This window comes from Papaver somniferum, chromosome 7 (assembly GCF_003573695.1).
Source record: "Papaver somniferum cultivar HN1 chromosome 7, ASM357369v1, whole genome shotgun sequence".
Classification (NCBI taxonomy): Eukaryota; Viridiplantae; Streptophyta; class Magnoliopsida; order Ranunculales; family Papaveraceae; genus Papaver; species Papaver somniferum.
In genome coordinates this window covers 18,916,309-18,936,396 of record NC_039364.1, presented here as the reverse complement: position 1 = coordinate 18,936,396, position 20,088 = coordinate 18,916,309, and the positions used below count along the sequence as shown (strand labels likewise).

The 20,088-nt window shown below is 34.1% G+C and overlaps 1 protein-coding gene and 1 non-coding gene across 2 annotated transcripts; one reads left to right on the top strand and one right to left on the bottom strand.

Annotated features, from left to right (window-relative positions):
* Positions 1 to 2,462: 2,462 nt before the first annotated feature.
* TRNAK-UUU lies at positions 2,463 to 2,532 on the top strand. Its single transcript has one exon. It is a non-coding gene; the product is annotated as a tRNA-Lys (tRNA).
* Positions 2,533 to 4,418: 1,886 nt separating this feature from the next.
* On the bottom strand, positions 4,419 to 5,361 carry LOC113294282 (protein FAR1-RELATED SEQUENCE 6-like). The gene is made up of 2 exons (XM_026542678.1): positions 5,138 to 5,361; positions 4,419 to 4,998 (listed from the first exon to the last, which is right to left on the bottom strand). The coding sequence occupies exons 1-2, from the start codon at positions 5,359 to 5,361 to the stop codon at positions 4,419 to 4,421; spliced, it is 804 nt and encodes a 267-aa protein (XP_026398463.1).
* Between the last annotated feature and the right edge of the window lie 14,727 nt (positions 5,362 to 20,088).

Here is a 20,088-nt window from a genome sequence, read left to right as displayed (position 1 = left end):
AACATAAGTACGTGAGTTGAGTGAAAATAAGCTTGTTGAATAACAACTTTCTACTTCACCCGATCCAAAAATACCAGGTATCGTCATAGCTGTATCATCTCTCGAGTTGTAGAAAATGAAACTATCAAAATTTGCGAACAAAAATTCACCATTGTCTAGTGAGTTCACCAGAAAGTTGCTGTGAATCGGATGGTCTACGGGCAACTCATGAGAAGTAGTGAAAAGCATAGACCAAGATTCTCTCACACCATGTTCCCGCATTACCCATAAATCAAGATGAGAATTAGGTTCTTGGATAAGCAAACAAAGACACCCATCTAATACCCCAATTTCTTGTGCTTTAATGACATCTTTGTTCTCCGCAGCTGCTGGGAAAGCCAAAACATCAAATCTCTCTTCACAAATATCAAAAGAAACAATAGTATCAGGACTTTCCTGTGAATAAGTCTCAACTCCTGGCCTTCCTAACCAGTGAAGAGATCCATGAACAATAATGCCCGAACATCTAGTATTACATGGAAAATAGTAAGGTATGAATTGATGAGTACTCCATGAGTTTGATCCTAGATTGTATACTTGAACTCCGGAGCTACTTGGGACTCCGATAAATCCCACAACTTTAATCAATTTATAATTATTCAATCCAATAATTCTTTTCAGCCCGCCTCAAATCCCACAATCAATCCCACGGGTGATATGGCGCTGACGTGGCTACTTTCAGTTGTTTCTCTTTCTTTCCTAACGTGTTTTATTTTTATTCTCCTTGTTTTTTTTGTTTTTTTCTCTACAGTTTCCTCCTCCTCCATCGACCTTCTCCAAATTCTAAATTTTTTCACATCCTCCCGAGAGAGTAAATGTTCACTGAGATTACCCACGCTCAAACTCATCTTCTGAAGCACATCGTCTCACTTCAGACACACAAAAAAAGGTACAATCTTTTATCAGATTCCAGATTTGTTTCTATGAGTACTAATACTTGATACAATATTATACATTGTACATGAAAATTGTATTTTAGGATGAAATACTAATATAAGCTTACGTTTGTGAAATTAGAGATTCAGAATGTGTTGATCTTGGGTGGTTGGTTTATAATCAACAGTCAATCCCAATGTAACTTAAATTTGTGAAATTAGGGTTTTAAACTTTGGGGATTTTAGGGGATTTCTTATAATTAATTGGGTATATTAATTTGTAAATTACAGGTAAGATGATGGGTGGAGGGAAAAAATTATTACTATATGCATGTCTGATGGTGAATTTTTATTGTTGTATGCAATTTTCGGTATTGAGCAATTTTTTCCACTTAGATTCTGCTTGGTTCTTAATTTTATGATTTGTTTGTTCGATTATTGTACAATAAGCTCTATCACAAGGGACAAGTGAGTAGAATTTCAACTAGATGTCGAGAGAGATAGTGGAAGATGGATTTGAAAGTTATTTCTTCTGGTAAGTTTGTTGTTTTGCTTGGATGATAACAATTGATATTCGATTTTAATTTGCACAAACTTATTGATTATTAAGATGTCGTGCACAATTTGGGTTAACTAAATTTATAATACTGATATCGTCGGCACTTGTAGATATGCTAACTAATCAGTCAATACATTGTACAAAGATGGAAGTACAAGAAAAATTATATTGCATAGTTAATCAGCTCAAGCAAGGTCATGTGAGAATCGTTTAGGAGACATTAAAAATGTTATCTCTCTTTTTCTTCATATGTTTTGTTCTTCCATTATGGAAATAAAATATGTTCACTGCTCTCTACTAAACCAATTAGTAGTTTACAACTGATATACATGACTGCACTGAAGGTTTCATTTTTGGGAATATTATCTTAGTCACACGACTCACAATTGTAAGAACAGTCTTGCTGTGAAAATTACTACATACGGATTTGACACAAAGTTGACAGTTTTTTTTTTTTTGGAAGCATACTTGGCAGTTTTATTCATGCATATCTGATATTTACCTTAGATTCTATACAGATTCACAAAGTTGGCAGTTTTGTTCAGGAGAAGTGCATGTCTCTAGAGTGGAACCAACTCTCAGTCACTCCTCTCCAAGGACAGGGCGAGGAAGACCACAGTCCAGAAAGAGTGAACTATAATGCTTCTCAAGTCACTGTCTGTATTGGTAATATTCCGTCTTCATATGACTTTTTGATGGTTTCTTAGTCTTCTTTATTACACGCATTAGAGATATTTCTCATCTTCCAAGCTTTTTAAATTTGTATTTAGGTTTCGAATATGCATATAAATGATTTGGTTTGTTTACTTTAGTTTGGGATAGTTACTTATATTCTATGCTTCCGTTATATAATAGAGTCAGGTACTTGCTTTCCAGGCTGGCGAGTCTCGAACGCGGTTACTTAATATCGACATCGTGTCTCTAACAGAGGTAAAAAATCATGTCCTCTCTTACTCATTTGTCGCTTCACAAACGCCCGACTCCGGTATGAATTTGTGGCGCAATGGTAGCGCATCTGACTTTGTCAGAAGGTTGCGTGTTCGATTCACGTCTGATTCTCTAAACTTTTCAAAATAAGATTACTGCACATTTCATTCTTTCTGTATGCAATTTCTTTATCCATCGTCTTGTAGATTCACGTCAATAAAATTCCTTATAGATTCACATCCATATTCTAGACTAACTCTCACTAGTAGAATAACAATAAGATTTAACAATTTTAAATAACTGAAATAGTATCATAAACAGTTAACAATTCAAAATAGGATTGATTGTTGTACCACATTATAAACACCTAATGAAAATTAAAAGCGGTCTGTGATTAAACCCATTGTCAGAAAACATAAAAACATCAAATTTAAACTGGTCTGTAATTAAACTTATTGCCAGACAACATAAAAACGTCAAATTTCATATTTTCAAACATAACTAATTTTTCTTTTGAGTAAACCAGCCACTCAAATTTGTTTGCAAAGAAATGGAAGAATCGTCGTATGTAGGTGCGACATTGGGTAAATGTGCACTTCTCCATGGTTGAGCTCCTCCAAACGCAGGCACAACGCTATCAACATGCCCATAAAATACTCCATGTCCAAAAGCAGGCACAACATTATCAACATTCCCAGAAAATACTCCATGTGTATGTGCAACATTCTCAAAATGGTTATATGGTATTCAGTATGAAGTTGTGGCGTTGCCAACGCTTCCGTATAAAGATCTTTGGTGTGCCCGAAACTGTTCCCCAGTATTTCTTATGTTTTAGATTCTTTGGAGTTCAGCAAAGTGTTGTAATCATAAGAAGATGAGTCAGACCTTATTTTGATATGTTTCATTAGTTTCTTCCATTATGTTTATCTTTACTACTGTATTTTCATGTACTACCTCAAAGAACTTTAACAAATATATGCGTGACCATCCTACTGTAAGATAAGTGCAACGCCTAATTATAAGGAACAAAACACTAATTCAAAATATTGTAATACAGTAGTGAATGAAAGTAACCATGCATATTTAAGCTTAAAAAATAAACTTACCAACAACTGGGCATATTCTCCTCTGGTAAAGTTGGTATTTCCAGCTCCAATGGATGACTGGACATTACCTATCATGCTTTGTTCAATAAGGTTTGCTTTTTCGACCTAAGAAAAAAGATATCAAAACTTAAATCAATTAAACAGAATTTAAATAAAAATAGTACGAAAGTAAACAATAACTCACCATTGTGCTTTCTTTTCCTTTGGTCGTTCTTTTTTTGTATTGTTTAGGCTTCAAACTATTCTTATTGGGAACGCCTTTTCTCTTTACTTGAGGTGGGTTACCTAATTTTTCAAATTCATTCACGTCATTTTTTTTAGATTTGTTTATTTCCATTTCGACACCTGATCCCTATCCAACTGCTATCAAATGTTCACGTATCCATTTCTTGATATAATTGCATCATTATCCTTGGACACTACGTCAGCAAGTTCCGCAAAGTAATCACATAACTCTTTGTAGCGTTTCTCTTCGGGAGTCAAATGCCAACTATCAGAATTCATTGGCACCTTTGTGTGTAGTAACCTTACATCTTTTCTCCATCTTCTTAGTATGTAATTGTCTGGGATTAGATATATTTCATTACGAAGTAACACACAGATCGCGTGCGTGCAAAGTATACCCCAAAATTCAAATCTATGACAACTACACTCAATTTTCCATTCATCTTTCTGAAACCATACCTTAAAGTTGACTTTTTTCATCAATCGTCATCAACTTCTAGTTCGGTTTCGAATTCAGATTTTGAGTCAGATTTTTCGGTTGGTGTAATATCATTTGGTGAAGCTAATTCACTGTCATCCTCATCCTCATCTTCGTTTTCTGGTGGTTTAGCATAGTAAACTTCTTCTTGTATATCATATTTCTGAACTAAGGTTCCATTTTCTATTTCATCTTGCACACCAATTATCTCACAATACATCTTCCTCGCCAACTAATTTCGCATGAGTGTAAACTTTTTGAATTTGTTTCTCCATTTTATACGAAGTTGAGGTTGGGATAGTTTTAGAAAACGATCTAGCATCTGCTTTAAGCTCCATTTCTTTTTTGTATCTCAATGCATTATCAAACTTTTCAACAAATTGCTTCAGAGATGTTCTTGAATGAACATACCCGTCAAAAAATGCATTCATACTCTCAGATCGTTGAGTAGTGGACATCCCAGCCCAAAATGTGGTCTTCACAAAACAAGGTATCCATCGATCTTTCTTCCTATATAGTTTGCTCAACCATTTATTTTGTTTCAAGCTTTCATACTTTTCCAATATTTCACTCCAACGTTCTTCAAATTCAGCAGGACACTGTGAATCATAGACAACCTTTTTCATCCTAGATTTAATCCTTATGTAGTTATCATACCTCCTTAGCTTTTCTGGTATTTTCTTCATTATATGCCACAAACACCATCGATGCTTGGTATCCTTGAAAACTATCTCAATGGAAATTTTCATAACACCAGCTTGGTCTGTAATTATACCACCTGGAGCAACTCTATTCATACAATCGAGCCACGCTTTGAATAACCAAAAAAAAGTTTCTTTCTCCTCATTAGAAAGCAACCCACAACCAAGTAAGATTGATTGTCCATGATGATTAACCCCAACAAAATGGAGCAAAAGGCATGTCATACTTGTTTGTCAAGTATGTGGTGTCGAAGGTGACAACTTCACCAAATTCTATGTAAGCTTCTCTACATTTGTTATCCGCCCAAAACACATTTTTCAAACGGCCTTCTACGTCTATGTCCATCCTGTAGAAGAAATTTGGATCCTTATTTTGCATGTCTGTAAAGTGATCCAAAAGTGCTGCAGCATCTCCTACGCCAAGTTTTAAAACTTTTTCTCTAGCAATCATGTTCCTTAGAGTTTTTCATCATATGGGAGGTTTTCATAGCCACCATCTTCAACCGTTAATGCACCATAGGACTTACACATCCTGATTCCTGCTTTGTCGTTTAATAAGACTCATTTCTTTGTTGCCGTGTTGATTCTTTTGTGGCCTCTCAAATGTCGAGCTTTTGATGGACTGTTCAAATGGTTATGTTGAAGAGGAACAACGCTAATCATCCATTTATCATCTGCACACAATATCGCTGATATTTTGGATTTGCAACCAGTTCTTTGTGTTGGAGGGAGATTTAACGGAGTGTTAGAAGCTGTAATATTCTTCCCATCTTTGGAATAAGTATAACTTACATGTACTAGTACTCCATTTTCCTTTTTACATGTTCGTTTCTTAACAGAAAATCCATTCTTGTATGCATAGTTATTATACAATTCAAATAACTCATCAGCATTTTCAAACCTCATTCCAAGTTTCGGATCGACTGTTTGATCACCATGGTTACTATCATCATCCAATACACTGCCAGACTTTCCAGGTTCCTCAATATCCAATTCGTTTCCATTCATGACTGCATGTACAAGTACAATAAACATATATATAGTTAAGTTAGATTCAAAAATTTAAGCTACATATATATACTAAGTAACTTGAGTAAGCTATCAACTGGTCGGTAAACTTCTTATTTAATTAATTTAGGTACAACCGAAATGGCAAATTAAAACCAAGGATATTTGGATATGTAACCATAGACCCTAGTCTTGGTAGGATGTAGCACAGATTCTACATAACTTGAAGAACATAAAACAAGATGCACGAACATTGAAGACCCAATTTAGAGATGCAAATGATTTCTACTTCAACAGAAATTGATAGGCTTACAAATGCATTAAGTACGAAAAACCTCTAGATATTATTGTAAATGAATCTAAAACTATTGAAGGGGCAGTGAGAATAAATATCAGCTAATGCATGCACGATGAATTATTCAAAATTGAATTCTACAACTCTGACTGCATTATCAATAGTAATCAAAACCGTAAACATTTCATTGAGGTGCGGTCCCAAAATAATCAAACATAGAAAAGATTACTATGAATAATACTTTTTTAAACCCTATATGATTTAATATTATCATAATTCTGTTTTTAAACCCTATTTTTTTTAAGATTCGTGATAAACAAAATCATGTTTAAACTTTCGTTAATCTTATAAAAAGTTGGATACAAGTTACCTTTCGGCTACTTCTTCTTCTTCTTTGTTGGTTTCAAGTTCTGATATATAGGTTAGTAATGGTGCGATAATCGAGAGAGAGTTGGTTCTTTTTTCCTTCTTCTTTTCGTATTTTTTCTTGGTTTCCCGATTTAAAACAAAAAGAAAAAAATCAAAAAAATAATAAAACAGAAAATAGTTAAACATGTCGGAAGGGAAGAGAAAACCAAAGATTGTGAAAAATCATTAACACGTCATTAGTGGGATTGACTGTGGAACTTGAGGTGGGCTGAAAAGAATTATTGTTATCAATCTTACTATCATAACAAAACCCATATGCAGTACGATAATCATGCACTACAAAGTCACGTGCAAACTGATCAGTTGGCGATTTGGGTACTCTCTTATATTCTTTAGTTGTTGGATTACAAAATACAAATGATACTCTCATCAAAATGCTCACCAACAAGTATGCAAAATAAACCATTAGAAGAACCCAAAAATTCAACTTTACCTTTAGTTTCAAATGGGCAACGAATTTCAATACACGTATCACATTCAGATACTAATTTAGTTATAGAGTAGAATACATGTTTACAGTCGACATTAGCTCTAATAAGAACAATATTAGGATTATTCTTCTCAACAGCAAGATCATAATGAATTCTAACAAAACTACGATTGGAGAGTAAAGTGTACCAGCATTTGCGAACACACTTAAAGAGTGAGATAGATTTAAATGATAACCTCAAAAGGATGTTAGTGAGAATGTCTTCTGGAACAGGAATGCTTGACATGTCTTCTGGAACAGGAATGTTCAGGATTTTGGTAAAAGATTAGATGAAAAAAAAAGTGTGGCTATAGTTTCTATGAGCTGAAATTTGAGAGTTTTTTTAGAGTTTGCAAAACGCTTCTATTTGGGGTCATTAATAGGGAAGAGTTAGGTACTTAAAAAGGCAAAGTTGGGCGGAGAGAACAAAGTACTCTCTCATTTATAGCCCATTCAAAGGGGGAATGATAGACTGACCGAAATCTATCCCCCGAGAAATCCGGATGCACTCACGTAAACTTTGGGGCTCACTGAAATTTATAGGGAGTGGGTTTTTATGGCCCCATCGTATGTGTGTTGCGAGAGATCTGTCGGGAGAAGTCTCTCGGTATGTTAATCGTTTTCCCATTCAAAGACCACAAGATTGACCAATAATCACATTCATGGACATCAAAAACTAGAAAAGCCAAAGATACGGGGTGAGATTGACGGTAGGATTGTCCATGGAATAGTTGACATTTCTAACCTGCTAGATACAATGCATTTTTCTTCATCTATACTAAATTGTAGTAAATGTAGTGGTCCAAGCCAGACTTTCTTCGTTGAGCAGCTACAACCGTAGGCTGAATATTGTCGACGTTAAGACGTCCAAGAATGCAAAAGAAAACTTTATTTGCATTCAAAGGCGTCTAAGCAATCCTATCAGTCAAAGAGGCCCAATAAATGTGCAACAGGATGTCGTTTATAAGTCAAAGTCAGCGGCCAAGCCGGTATTAAACATAAAAGGGCGGGAAAAAAATTGCACTATTTACCGGTGGATTAAGAAATAAAATGACTTCGGATTCCAAATAACCTGGAAAATAAAGAATAAAATGACGTTGGACTCTAAAAGATCCAAGTCACTTAACCGGTTTATTCATTTTGAAAACAAAATACTACTCCTTAGAGCTAATTGTCCAAGTGAGGCCAACTATCTCTACTTGCTTACATTTGCCTTGGCCAATTACTAAAATATTTCACACAAAGATGTTTGAGGATTTGCGATAGAAACATTTTTTTTTTAGCTTTTTTTGCAAAATAACCAAAATAACCCGATTATAATTTGTGTTTTTTTTTTCTTTCATATGTCTTAGTACACCTAGGGGTTCTTCAAGGTTTTTTCCTTATTTAACTTTGTCATAATTTTGTTAAGTTGAAATTTTTTTTATCCCAATAGATATGACATTGTTATTTAAGAGAATCTAATTATGCCTCTCAACCACTTACATCATGTTGAAAGACTTAATAAAGATCTTAAATCTCTTGTCATCATACTTCAACCTATACTGGCCCTCTAGTATAATGGATGAAGTAGGAAAAACATAAAAAATGGAAAGATTTTTCGGACTCATGTCACCTTTTGTGAATTTCTTTCCACAAAAAATGAGGTGTTAATTTGCAACGTATTTTTGTTCAATTTATCGACTCTTTTATACTCTAACAAGTGGAATCCATCCCACCGAATATTCAAATTTTCAGGGAAAAAATCTCATGAATGTTTCAAAAACTTCCTTCAGAACATTTCATCGCCTGAAGTCAATATGCCGCCTTGAAAACATAGCCGAATATTCAAATTTTCGGGGAAAAAATTTCATGAATATTTCAAAAACTTCCTTCTGAGCATTTCATCACCTAAAGTCAATATGTCGCCTTGAAAACATATAAGTTATGCCTTCATCTCTTGAACAATGCATCGTCATCGGTTGAAGGATTTTATGGTGGAAGTATAGGCCGTGTAGACATAAAGGTTGTATCAGAGACTCTTTAATGGCGCTCAAGTACTTTCGAGTCTAAAAAGGTCAAATTCAAATCGAGTTTAGTCAAAACTCGGTTAACTATTTGGTCAAGGCACGGTCCATTGGATTGACTAGATCGTGATTAATTAACAAAAGTGCACATATATGTATGGTCCATTATATATGAAGTACTCAGGATCATTGATAACAGACTTGAAACTATTAGCATATATGCCCGAATATATTGTTAACCCTAAAATTGGAATTTCATCATTCAACGTAGTGATCATAAAACAATTGTAAGCATGTATGATGATGATTAAAATTTTACAGAACATTAATCATAAGGGAGCGCCATAAATAATAAAATTTCTAGAAATCCAATGACTAGATAAAAAGATATCCATGACGCCATATGGCTGTTCCAATTAACGTTTTTGTGGATACAGCTAGAAATATCACGTACTTTGGAGTATTTCACATGGTTGGATCTTTATGAAAATTTTACAATATGTCAATAAGGGAAATATGTAAAACATACTAAGCATACAACATAATCCAATGGTTGGGATTCTCAAAGATTAACTTTTCGTGCGCTGTTATAAACTAAGGTTTTTCTAAATATAGAAAGTTTCATTAAAATCCTAGACAATTATGTCCCTCATCATTATGTTTTTCTTTTTTTTTATCCTTATTTCTTTCTCCAATTTCAAAACAAATCACAAAAAAAGACTAACATCCAAAATATAAATTCGTTTTAATAAAATTATATTTTTGGAAAGGGTTTTGCATGATCTAGAAACAAGATCCACTTTTGACATAAAATTCAAAATTTATTTTTTCCCAAAAAGAATAGATTGGATGAAACTGATTGCATTCTGGCCTAAACTAAGATAAAGATAACATTATTTAAAAATAACTAGATAAAACTGGATGCAATCTGACTTAAACTAAGAAAAATAAATTATTCATAAAGCAACCAGGATGAATTTGGTTGCATGCTGGCTAGAATTTGTTTTTATACATATTTAAACTTGAATGAACCAATATCACCATGTTTTGGATTTGACTAAATTTGTTTTCATTCATGTTTAAACTAGTATGAAATTGGTTTCATCCAATTTTAAATTTTGTTGAACTTGTTTTAATTCATGTTTAAAGTAGTATGAAATTCTATTTTAGAGTTGGTTGACTATTTTCATCCATGTTTAAACTAGAATGAAATTAGTTTTTATTAATGCATGAAAATTTGCAACCCAAGATAAGGGGTGTTACTCTACTTTAGGGGTCCAAGACCATTGAAATATTGAGGAATGAACTCCAAGATATAAACCCATGAAAAGAAAGGGAAAAAGAGGAAATTGCGGAAAAGATTAAAGCAAATACACGAGAAAATGACAATTTTGGTAAATACGGAAGTAGGGGATATGTCAGAAAGTGAGTTAAGAAAGAGAAGCCTATAAAAGGAAATGAAATAGTACTATGACAAGGATCTTCTCTTTCACTGTTTTAGGGAAAAACATAGTACTTGCTGAGGCTTAGACATGTCCCCTTTAATAATTTACCCAAAAACAATCGGTGAACATAGGTGGAGACTTTATTTGTAACACTCGGTGTTTTTAGCATGTCCTTGCTTTTAGCATGGCAAATTCTCAAAGATGTGCCATGTCCTGGGATGAAGCTTCATCCAAAACTTTTGTTGCATAAAAAGATATACATTGGCCTAGGGACAATACGGTGCCAAAATGACACATTGCATTGGCATATTGGCTAAAGCCCAATAACGCACATATATGTATGGTCCATTATATATGAAGTACTCAGGCTCATTGATAACAGACTTGAAACTATTAGCATATATGCCCAAATATATTGTTAACCCTAAAATTGGAATTTCATCATTCAACTAGTGATCATAAAACAATTGTAAGCATGTATGATGATGATTAAAATTTTACAGAACATTAATCATAAGGGAGCGCCATAAATAATAAAATTTCTAGAAATCCAACGACTAGATAAAAAGATATCCATGATGCCATATGGCTGTTCCAATTAACGTTTTTGTGGATACAGCTAGAAATATCACGTAATTTGGAGTATTTCACATGGTTGGATCTTTATGAAAATTTTACAATATGTCAATAAGGGAAATATGTAAAACATACTAAGCATACAGCATAATCCAATGATTGGGATTCTCAAAGATTAACTTTTCGTGCGCTGTTATAAACTAAGATTTTTCTAAACATAGACAGTTTCTTTAAAATCCTAGACAATTATGTCCCTCATCATTATGTTTTTCTTTTTTTTATCCTTATTTCTTTCTCCAATTTCAAAACAAATCACAAAAAAAGACTATAACATCCAAAATATAAATTCGTTTTAATAAAATTCTATTTTTGGAAAGGGTTTTGCATTATCTAGAAACAAGATCCATTTTTGACATAAAATTCAAAAGTTATTTTTTCCAAAAAAGAATAGATTGGATGAAACTGATTGCATTCTGGCCTAAACTAAGATAAAGATAACATTATTTAAAAATAACTAGATAAAACTGGATGCAATCTGACTTAAACTAAGAAAAATAAATTATTCATAAAGCAACCAGGATGAATTTGGTTGCATGCTGGCTAGAATTTGTTTTTATACATATTTAAACTTGAATGAACCAATATCACCATGTTTTGGATTTGACTAAATTTGTTTTCATTCATGTTTAAACTAGTATGAAACTGGTTTCATCCAATTTTAAATTTTGTTGAACTTATTTTAATTCATGTTTAAACTAGTATGAAATTCTATTTTAGAGTTGGTCGACTATTTTCATCCATGTTTAAAATATAAAGAAATTAGTTTTTATTAATGAATGAAAATTTGTAACCTAAGATAAGGGGTGTTACTCTACTTTAGGGGTCCAAGACCATTGAAATACTGAGGAATGAAGGACTAGGCCAAACTCCAAGATATAAACCCATGAAAAGAAAGGGAAAAAGAGGAAATTGCGGAAAAGATTAAAGCAAATACACGAGAAAATGACAATTTTGGTAAATACGGAAGTAGGGGATATGTCAGAAAGTGAGTTAAGAAAGAGAAGCCTATAAAAGGAAATGAAATAGTACTATGACAAGGATCTTCTCTCCTACTGTTTTAGGGAAAAACATAGTACTTGATGAGGCTTAGACATGTCTCCCTTTAATAATTTACCCAAAAACAATCAGTGAACATAGTGGGAGACTTTGTTTGTAACACTCCGTGTTTTTAGCATGTCCGTGCTTTTAGCATGGCGAATGCTCAAAGATGTGCCATGCCTTGGGATGAAGCTTCATCCAAAACTTTTGTTGCATAATAAGATATACATTGTCCTAGGGCCAATACGGTGCCAAAATGACACATTGCATTGTCATATTGGCTAAGGCCCAGTGACGGACATATATGTATGGTCCATTATATATGAAGTACTCAGGCTCATTGATAACAGACTTGAAACTATTAGCATATACTACACCATTTTCAGTATTTTGTCACAGGTTATACCTGTTACTGATTGAATTTGTAACGGTTATAACTGTACTAAATAGGCCGTTAATAATAATTGTGATGGTGTTTTGTATCGGTTTTATCTGTGACAATAGCCAGATGCAGTCACATATAAAAGCGTTACAATAGTTAATAGCCACAAAATACCTAATTTTATGATTGCGACACGTGTCATATTTGTCACATATATCTTAACGGTTTTAACTGTTACTCTCTATTTACAACAATTAGTTGAATGATACGTAACAATATTTGTTGACGCGTGTTATTTTTAGGAGGATGACACGTTTTTTTTTAATCACATTTCTTGTTACAGCTAAACCGTGACAATTTTTTACTCACAATTAAAAAAAAATGGGTAGCCCAGACCATTTTCATGGATCCGGGCATCCAATCTACATGCCTTGGTCTCGATGATGGACCTGCACTCTCCGTTTACAGGCCTGAACTACAAATAAACCGCAAACTGGATTAAACCTGGATTTTCTAGTTTACAAACATGCAGTACAATTAAACCTGAAACACAACTGCAATCTATTCTCTTTCAATCTGCAATTCATACATATCAATCTGCAATCCCTAACCTCACCATAACTTGAAAAGAAGGATAAAGTTCTCCAATCTCTTCATACATATTCCACACATACATTTTATATTGCAATTGCTCCAAAGACCACCATAATCTATCTTCTAGCCTTTGCCATGTGTAGGATCAAGCAAACACTCGTGAGCTGCAAAGCCCAACTTCAATAAGGACAACTGTAGATCACAATGTGACAAGAAGCTACAAGAGAACAAAAATATATAAATGAATGATAATGATTTTTTTAGTTTATTACATGTATCATACCATGTAACGAGCTTAGATAAATCTATCATTTCACATAATTCTAGACCATTAATCAAAATTATAACAACCCCAGCAAAGAGTATGAAAGGAAACAAGTAGAGCAACACTACTTAGACGAACACATAGTTAAACATGAATGGTATGCTTGAAGAAATCAGCATACAAGTATACAACTAAAAGGTGTACAGATTTGTTGGTTCAATAACCAATACCGCACATTCTACGTGCACACAACCTACCCATGGGAAACTAAGTAACTACAAAAACACATAATGAACTTTCCAAGAGCAGAAATTTACCGAATAGCAAAGTTCCAAAATGGTATCAGTGCAAGTTCTTAACACCACCAGTAGTAGGCGCAGACCTACGAACAATCTAGTTGCATCATCTTGCCTTCATGAACACAGCTAAACAGGGATTCCCTACAAAAAAGATAGTTTGTATTTCATATGAAATACACATTTAATAAGAAGTCAACATTATTGATGCGTTTTATAAGTAATCAAACAAACAACTTTAAGTCACAGACAAAAAACTAGGAGACATTTACCTGCCAGATACACACAATCTTGCCTCATATGCATGTGTGGGCTTGTATATTTATGTGGTCTCCCACATCCAAAATAAATGCTTCGTCTGTGAAGCGAATTCTCTTGTAAGTGACAATTTCAACGCTTGGACTCTACAAGTAGAAGTTAATACAACCAGTTATATCCAATTTAATACAGAATGCATACACCCAATTCAAATAGTCCTCGCTTGTAATAAACTATCCATGTAAACACAACTGTAAGTCTATAGAAACTTGAAAAGGTGTTAACAGAACAGGGGAAGAGACCAACCATTTACTAAAACTATGATATTGTATTTTAGGATGACAAGAACAAAAATTAAAAAAATAGTAAAGAAAATATTGAATAAAGTCATTACCTGTCTGTCATGATTGAACACCAACTCAAAAGCATCATGATTTGTGAAGTCTTCAAAATGCGAACAAAGTTAAGGTATGTCGGCAGAATTCTGAACTAATGGTATTGGAAATACGAATCAACAGGAAAAAACTAAGCCAGACAACATTAAGGAACAAAATTTGCCCTTGTCTTTGAATACACAGACCTAACATCAACATGGCATGGAGGCACACAAAGAAATCCTTATATACATGCATGGCCCAAACAAGTCTACAAGTCTGTAATATTTAGTTTCAGCATTTATTGTACAACAGAACCAAAGATTGGGTACACAGAGGATGCGGACTATTTTCACACATTTTCATCAATCACAAACATACATGTGCATGTCCATGAAAATGACAGTGTCGTGTATTGAACTATTATCACTCATATTATATGTAGCATTCATAAGTCTGGTATACACACAGAGGATATGGGATCAAAATTCTTCAAACATTTTACCTCCTTGTATGCCCATTATTATAAACCACAAACATGCATTTTCAATAAATTTTCAGAGCCATGTATTAGGTTAATATCATTCACATCTATATGCATTATTTAATGATAATTACAGAAGATATGAGATTTACACAGATCTTAAATGCAAGTAGGTCGATCACTTGTAAGTGGTCAAGAGAAGTGCTTTCACATCAACCTTAAATCCCATCCTAAGGTGATCGACATACCCTCAGTTCGAAGATCATATGGATTATCGGCTATAAGAATTGCCTACAGTAAAACTACTGTTTAACAAAGAAATTACTTTTACTAATTGTAGGATAGGCGGTAGATGAAATGCTTAAACTACTGGACTATGCAAGTAAAATTTTATCACATTCTCCAGAACTAGCAGGATTTAAGAAAACTAACCTTCAAAAGAGTGCGTGCAAGGTCATCAATGTCCTACAAAGATCCTAATCCTTCACCTTGCCAATGCAAACTAAATGTCAAATTTTAACAAGGAAATACATTCCTATATAGCAAATAGTTAACATGTTTATAATATGTATTGATCTTATAGAAAAACAACACATTATACACGTGCACATTCATCATATATGATTGTAAATTCAAAAGGTAAATTCTGTAAGGAAGTAAATAATGGTAGTTTATCGCAAGAAGGCTAATAAAGAACTAGCTATATGTGCTGACTGGATCTCAAACTGGGTCAAGACTCAAATTTAGGCAACCGGTCTTACAAATTCTTACAAAGTTGGCATGTTTGAAAAGAAAATTCTTACAAAGTTGTGGAACAACTAAGCCCTGACCCTGCAACTACATGTGCCTGGTCAAAAAATCTTAATTACTAACAATCTTGTTCCGGATACCTTAGTTGTTTTAGTAACACTCGCAGCCTAAGAAAAGTGAACTAGTTTTATAAGATATGCCCAGTGATTGCAAGAGGTCAAAGCATATCCCTGTTATAATAATTAAGAAAAGATAAGTCATTATGGGACGCAGTTAAGTGCATCACACAGCTGAAGCTACAATATATCATAGCAAGGCAATAATTAGTGCTTTGAATGAAACCTATGTGAATATATGCTTGCAAGCTCAAGTCTTGCTATTAGATAAGAACACCTCTTTTTGAATTTCAAACATGTGATCTCAAAATGATGCAACTACAATCAGTAGAGATACAACATTTACTTACGGAATAAATACTATTAACTCTGAATCATCATCATTGTTTTCCAAAAGACCCTATCATGAATCATGACAAAGAATATATAAAAAATATGTACAAAATAATCGTACTTTGACAAGATATTGTTCATTAAAGATATCTCTCTACATTAAATCAAAGCAATCATTTCATATAATATCTAGTTATTAGTTCGCCAAGAATTTTAGTTAGTCATAATACCACATATAATCCAAGTTAATCCAATTATCCAAACAAATCATCTCTAGTTAACTATGTTGGACACATACCGTTTAGCTAAGCCTACACATGTCTCATGAAAATCTATGTTTTTGAGCACAATTAACATGCCAATGTCCAAGGACATATAATAATCATTACTAGGAACAGTTCAAAAACAATTGTCTCAAGTAAAAATTTCTACGAACGGTGTCTAAAATCAGGCCGTCCCTAGAAGCCATCGGTTTTGTAATGACAGATAGTCCCACAAAAGATAGAGACAATAAAGAACACACCATTTCCCTCCTACAGTTGGCATAAACCACAGAGAGTCACTATCTACTAATCCCTAAAGACAAGCTTAAATTTGCATATGCAGTAATTGTACTTGGCATTAGGTATGACCAAAGACTTGAAAAAAAAACAAAAATGATAACATGTTCCAGAATGTTGAGCACCCTACTATGACCGAAACATTGAGCACCATGCATAGTACACAAACAATACAACTTCTTTCTCAGAAAAAATTAAGCAAAATAACCTAAGTAAGTTAAAACCAACAAGTCCCAAGACTAAAGAACCGCAGCCTGCAAGATTATCATGCATTATCAACATAGCATCCCTACCACTACTGAAGAAAGCAAAGTATACAATAAGGATTTTACCCTTTATCTATTCTTTCAGGCTTTTTCTCAAACACCTAATGTGCAGTTATGTTGGTCTTATTGTTTCTTTCTACACCTTGATTTCCTCGAGGGACGAGGCGAAACTGCAGAAGAGAAAACTAATACACAATTAGACCAATAACCATCCTACAATCAACAAAAAAAAATCATATTTTCAATTAAAAACTAAAACCCAGAAAAATTAAATTCACTTAAACTAACCTCACCTCAGATCTTTCAATTGAAACAGATTACTCTTCTTTCTCATCACCACTACCACACCATCATCACCAGAACCTTGAATGGATTATAATCATAGTTATCTGAACATGATATGGTAGCATAGATTTTGAGAAGAACTTGAGCGCTCATCTAATGAATCATATCACCTCAAATACCTAGGTCCATTAGCTGCATTTACTGCCGACTTCGAGACCTGAATCACCCACCTAAAACAAAAACACAACAAACATTTCAGAGACTAGATATAAATAAATTAGACATACTTATGCAATCAAAGAAATAAACCTCATATTTTGATGAAAAATTGAGCGAAAAAAATAATAGGAGTAAGAAATTGGGGGCTTGTTGCAGACTCTTCAACTCTCTTCACATCTAAACAAGTTAGGCTTCGAACTTCAGAAATCACTCTTCAATCGTTATCAATCGTTATGAGTATGTATAATAATGGGATTTACCAGAGAAATAAGAGTACTAGGTTGGGTAAAATCGATCGTAACTGAAGCAAATCTACAGGTATTCGGTGCTGAAAAGAGATGATAAGGTAGAAAGGAATAATTTTTCCCTTCAAGTTAAACAAAAGGAAAAGAAACATAGAGATCTTTGGTACAGGGATGAGGGATTACAGTGGTGGTAGTGAGTGATTGAGTGAAGATTGTTGCGGCTGTGTTGATAGCAACTTAGGGTTTTCTTTCCGCTGGAGAGAGACTGGAGAAAGTGAGAAAGATAAGGATGAGAGAAGGGGGGAAATGAAGTGAGATACGATATACTTTGGGTTTTGATAGAAAGTACTCGAGGTACCCAATTGGTTAGGAGTTTAACTCCCAAGTTATAGGTTTAGGCCAAGTCATATATATGGTCTTCTAATCTAGCTGCTAGATTAGAAGTCCAACTCAGCTAGGACAACCTCCTAAGTCATATGGGATGGATAATCTAGCAGCTAGATTAGCAGTCCACGTTATCTGGGACCACTGTCCAGCGTTTTTTGGTTCAGCGCTTTAAATCTCAGTCGTTAGATCAAATTTGGTGATTTTTGTGGTTCGTGTGATTTTTGTGAGCGCTTAACCATTCAGCGTTAAGGTCACTTTTTGAGCGTTGAACAATTCAGCGCTTCAATCACTGCCGTTAGACCAAATTTTGCGATTTTTGTGCTCCGTGTGATTTTTGTGAGCGCCGAACCATTCAGCGTTAAGGTAACTTTTTCAGCGCTGAATCATTCAGCGTTTCAATCTCGCTACTAGTTGAACTACGAGCAAATGCTAGGAGAGAGAACTAGCAAATGCTAGTGTTATCTTTTAGACCAGACTTTTTTTTTTTGAAGTGCAACATTCAACTACCAATCTAGCAGCTCAATTTCCACAACTGTCTGATAAAAAAAAAGTACCCGAGGATCCATATAAATCTAAAGTTTTATTATATTGAAGATGAAATTTATCAATTTGAACATCCCAGATTCAAAGATTACTAGAGTTAGACCTGGGTTTCTAATTCGGGTGAATTGAAGATGAAATATATCATATTCGAACATCCCGAGTTCAAAGATTATTAGATTTAGACTTGAGTTTCTCGTTCGGATGAACTGAAGATGAAATATATCAGAATTGATCAACACGGGTTCAAATACTACTAGAGTTAGACTTGAGTTCCTCGTTCGGATGAACTGAAGACGAAATATATCAGAATTGATCAACACAAGTTCAATAACTACTAGAGTTAGACTTGAGTTTCTCGTTCAGATAAACTGAAGACGAAATATATCAGAATTGATCAACGCAAGTTCAAAAACTACTAGACTTAGACTTGAGTTTCTCGTTCGGATGAACTGAAGACGAAATATATCAGAATTGATCAACACAGGTTCAAATACTACTAGAGTTAGACTTGAGTTTCTCGTTCAGATGAACTGAAGACACAATATATCAGATTACTAGAGTTAGACCTGAGTTTCTTGTTCAGATGAACTGAAGACGAAATATATCAGATTTGAATATCACAAGTTCAAAGATTGCTAGAGTTAGGCATGAGTTTCTCGTTCGGATGAACTGAAGACAAAATATATCAGATTACTAGAGTTAGACCTGAGTTTCTCGCTGGGATGAAATGAAGACGAAATATATCAGATTCGAACATCACATGTTCAAAGATTGCTGGAGTTAGACCTGAGTTTCTCGTTCGGATGAACTGAATACGAAATATATCAGATTCGAACATCACACGTTCAAAGATTGCTAGAGTTAGACTTGATTTTCTCGTTCGGATGAACTGAAGACGAAATATATCAGAATTGATTAACACAGGTTCAAATACTAGTTCAGATAAACTCAAGAGAAATATATCAGAATTGATCAACACAAGTTAAAAAACTACTAGGGTTAGACTTGAGTTTCTCGTTCGGATGAACTGATGACGAAATATATCAGAATTGATCAATAAAGGTTCAAAACTACTAGAGTTAGACTTGAGTTTCTCGTTAAGATAACTGAAGACGAAATATATCAGAATTGATCAATACAGGTTCAAAAACTACTAGAGTTAGACTTGAGTTTCTCGTTCGGATGAACTGAAGACAAAATATATCAGAATTGATCAACACAGGTTCAAATACTACTAGAGTTAGACTTGAGTTTCTCGTTCAGATGAACTGAAGACACAATATATCAGATTACTAGAATTAGACCTAAGTTTCTCTTCGGATGAACTGAAGACAAAATATATCAGATTACTACAGTTAGACCTGAGTTTCTCGTTGGGATGAAATGAAGGCGAAATATATCAGATTCGAACATCACAGGTTCAAAGATTGCTGGATTTAGACCTGAGTTTCTCGTTCGGATGAACTGAATACGAAATATATCAGATTCAGACATC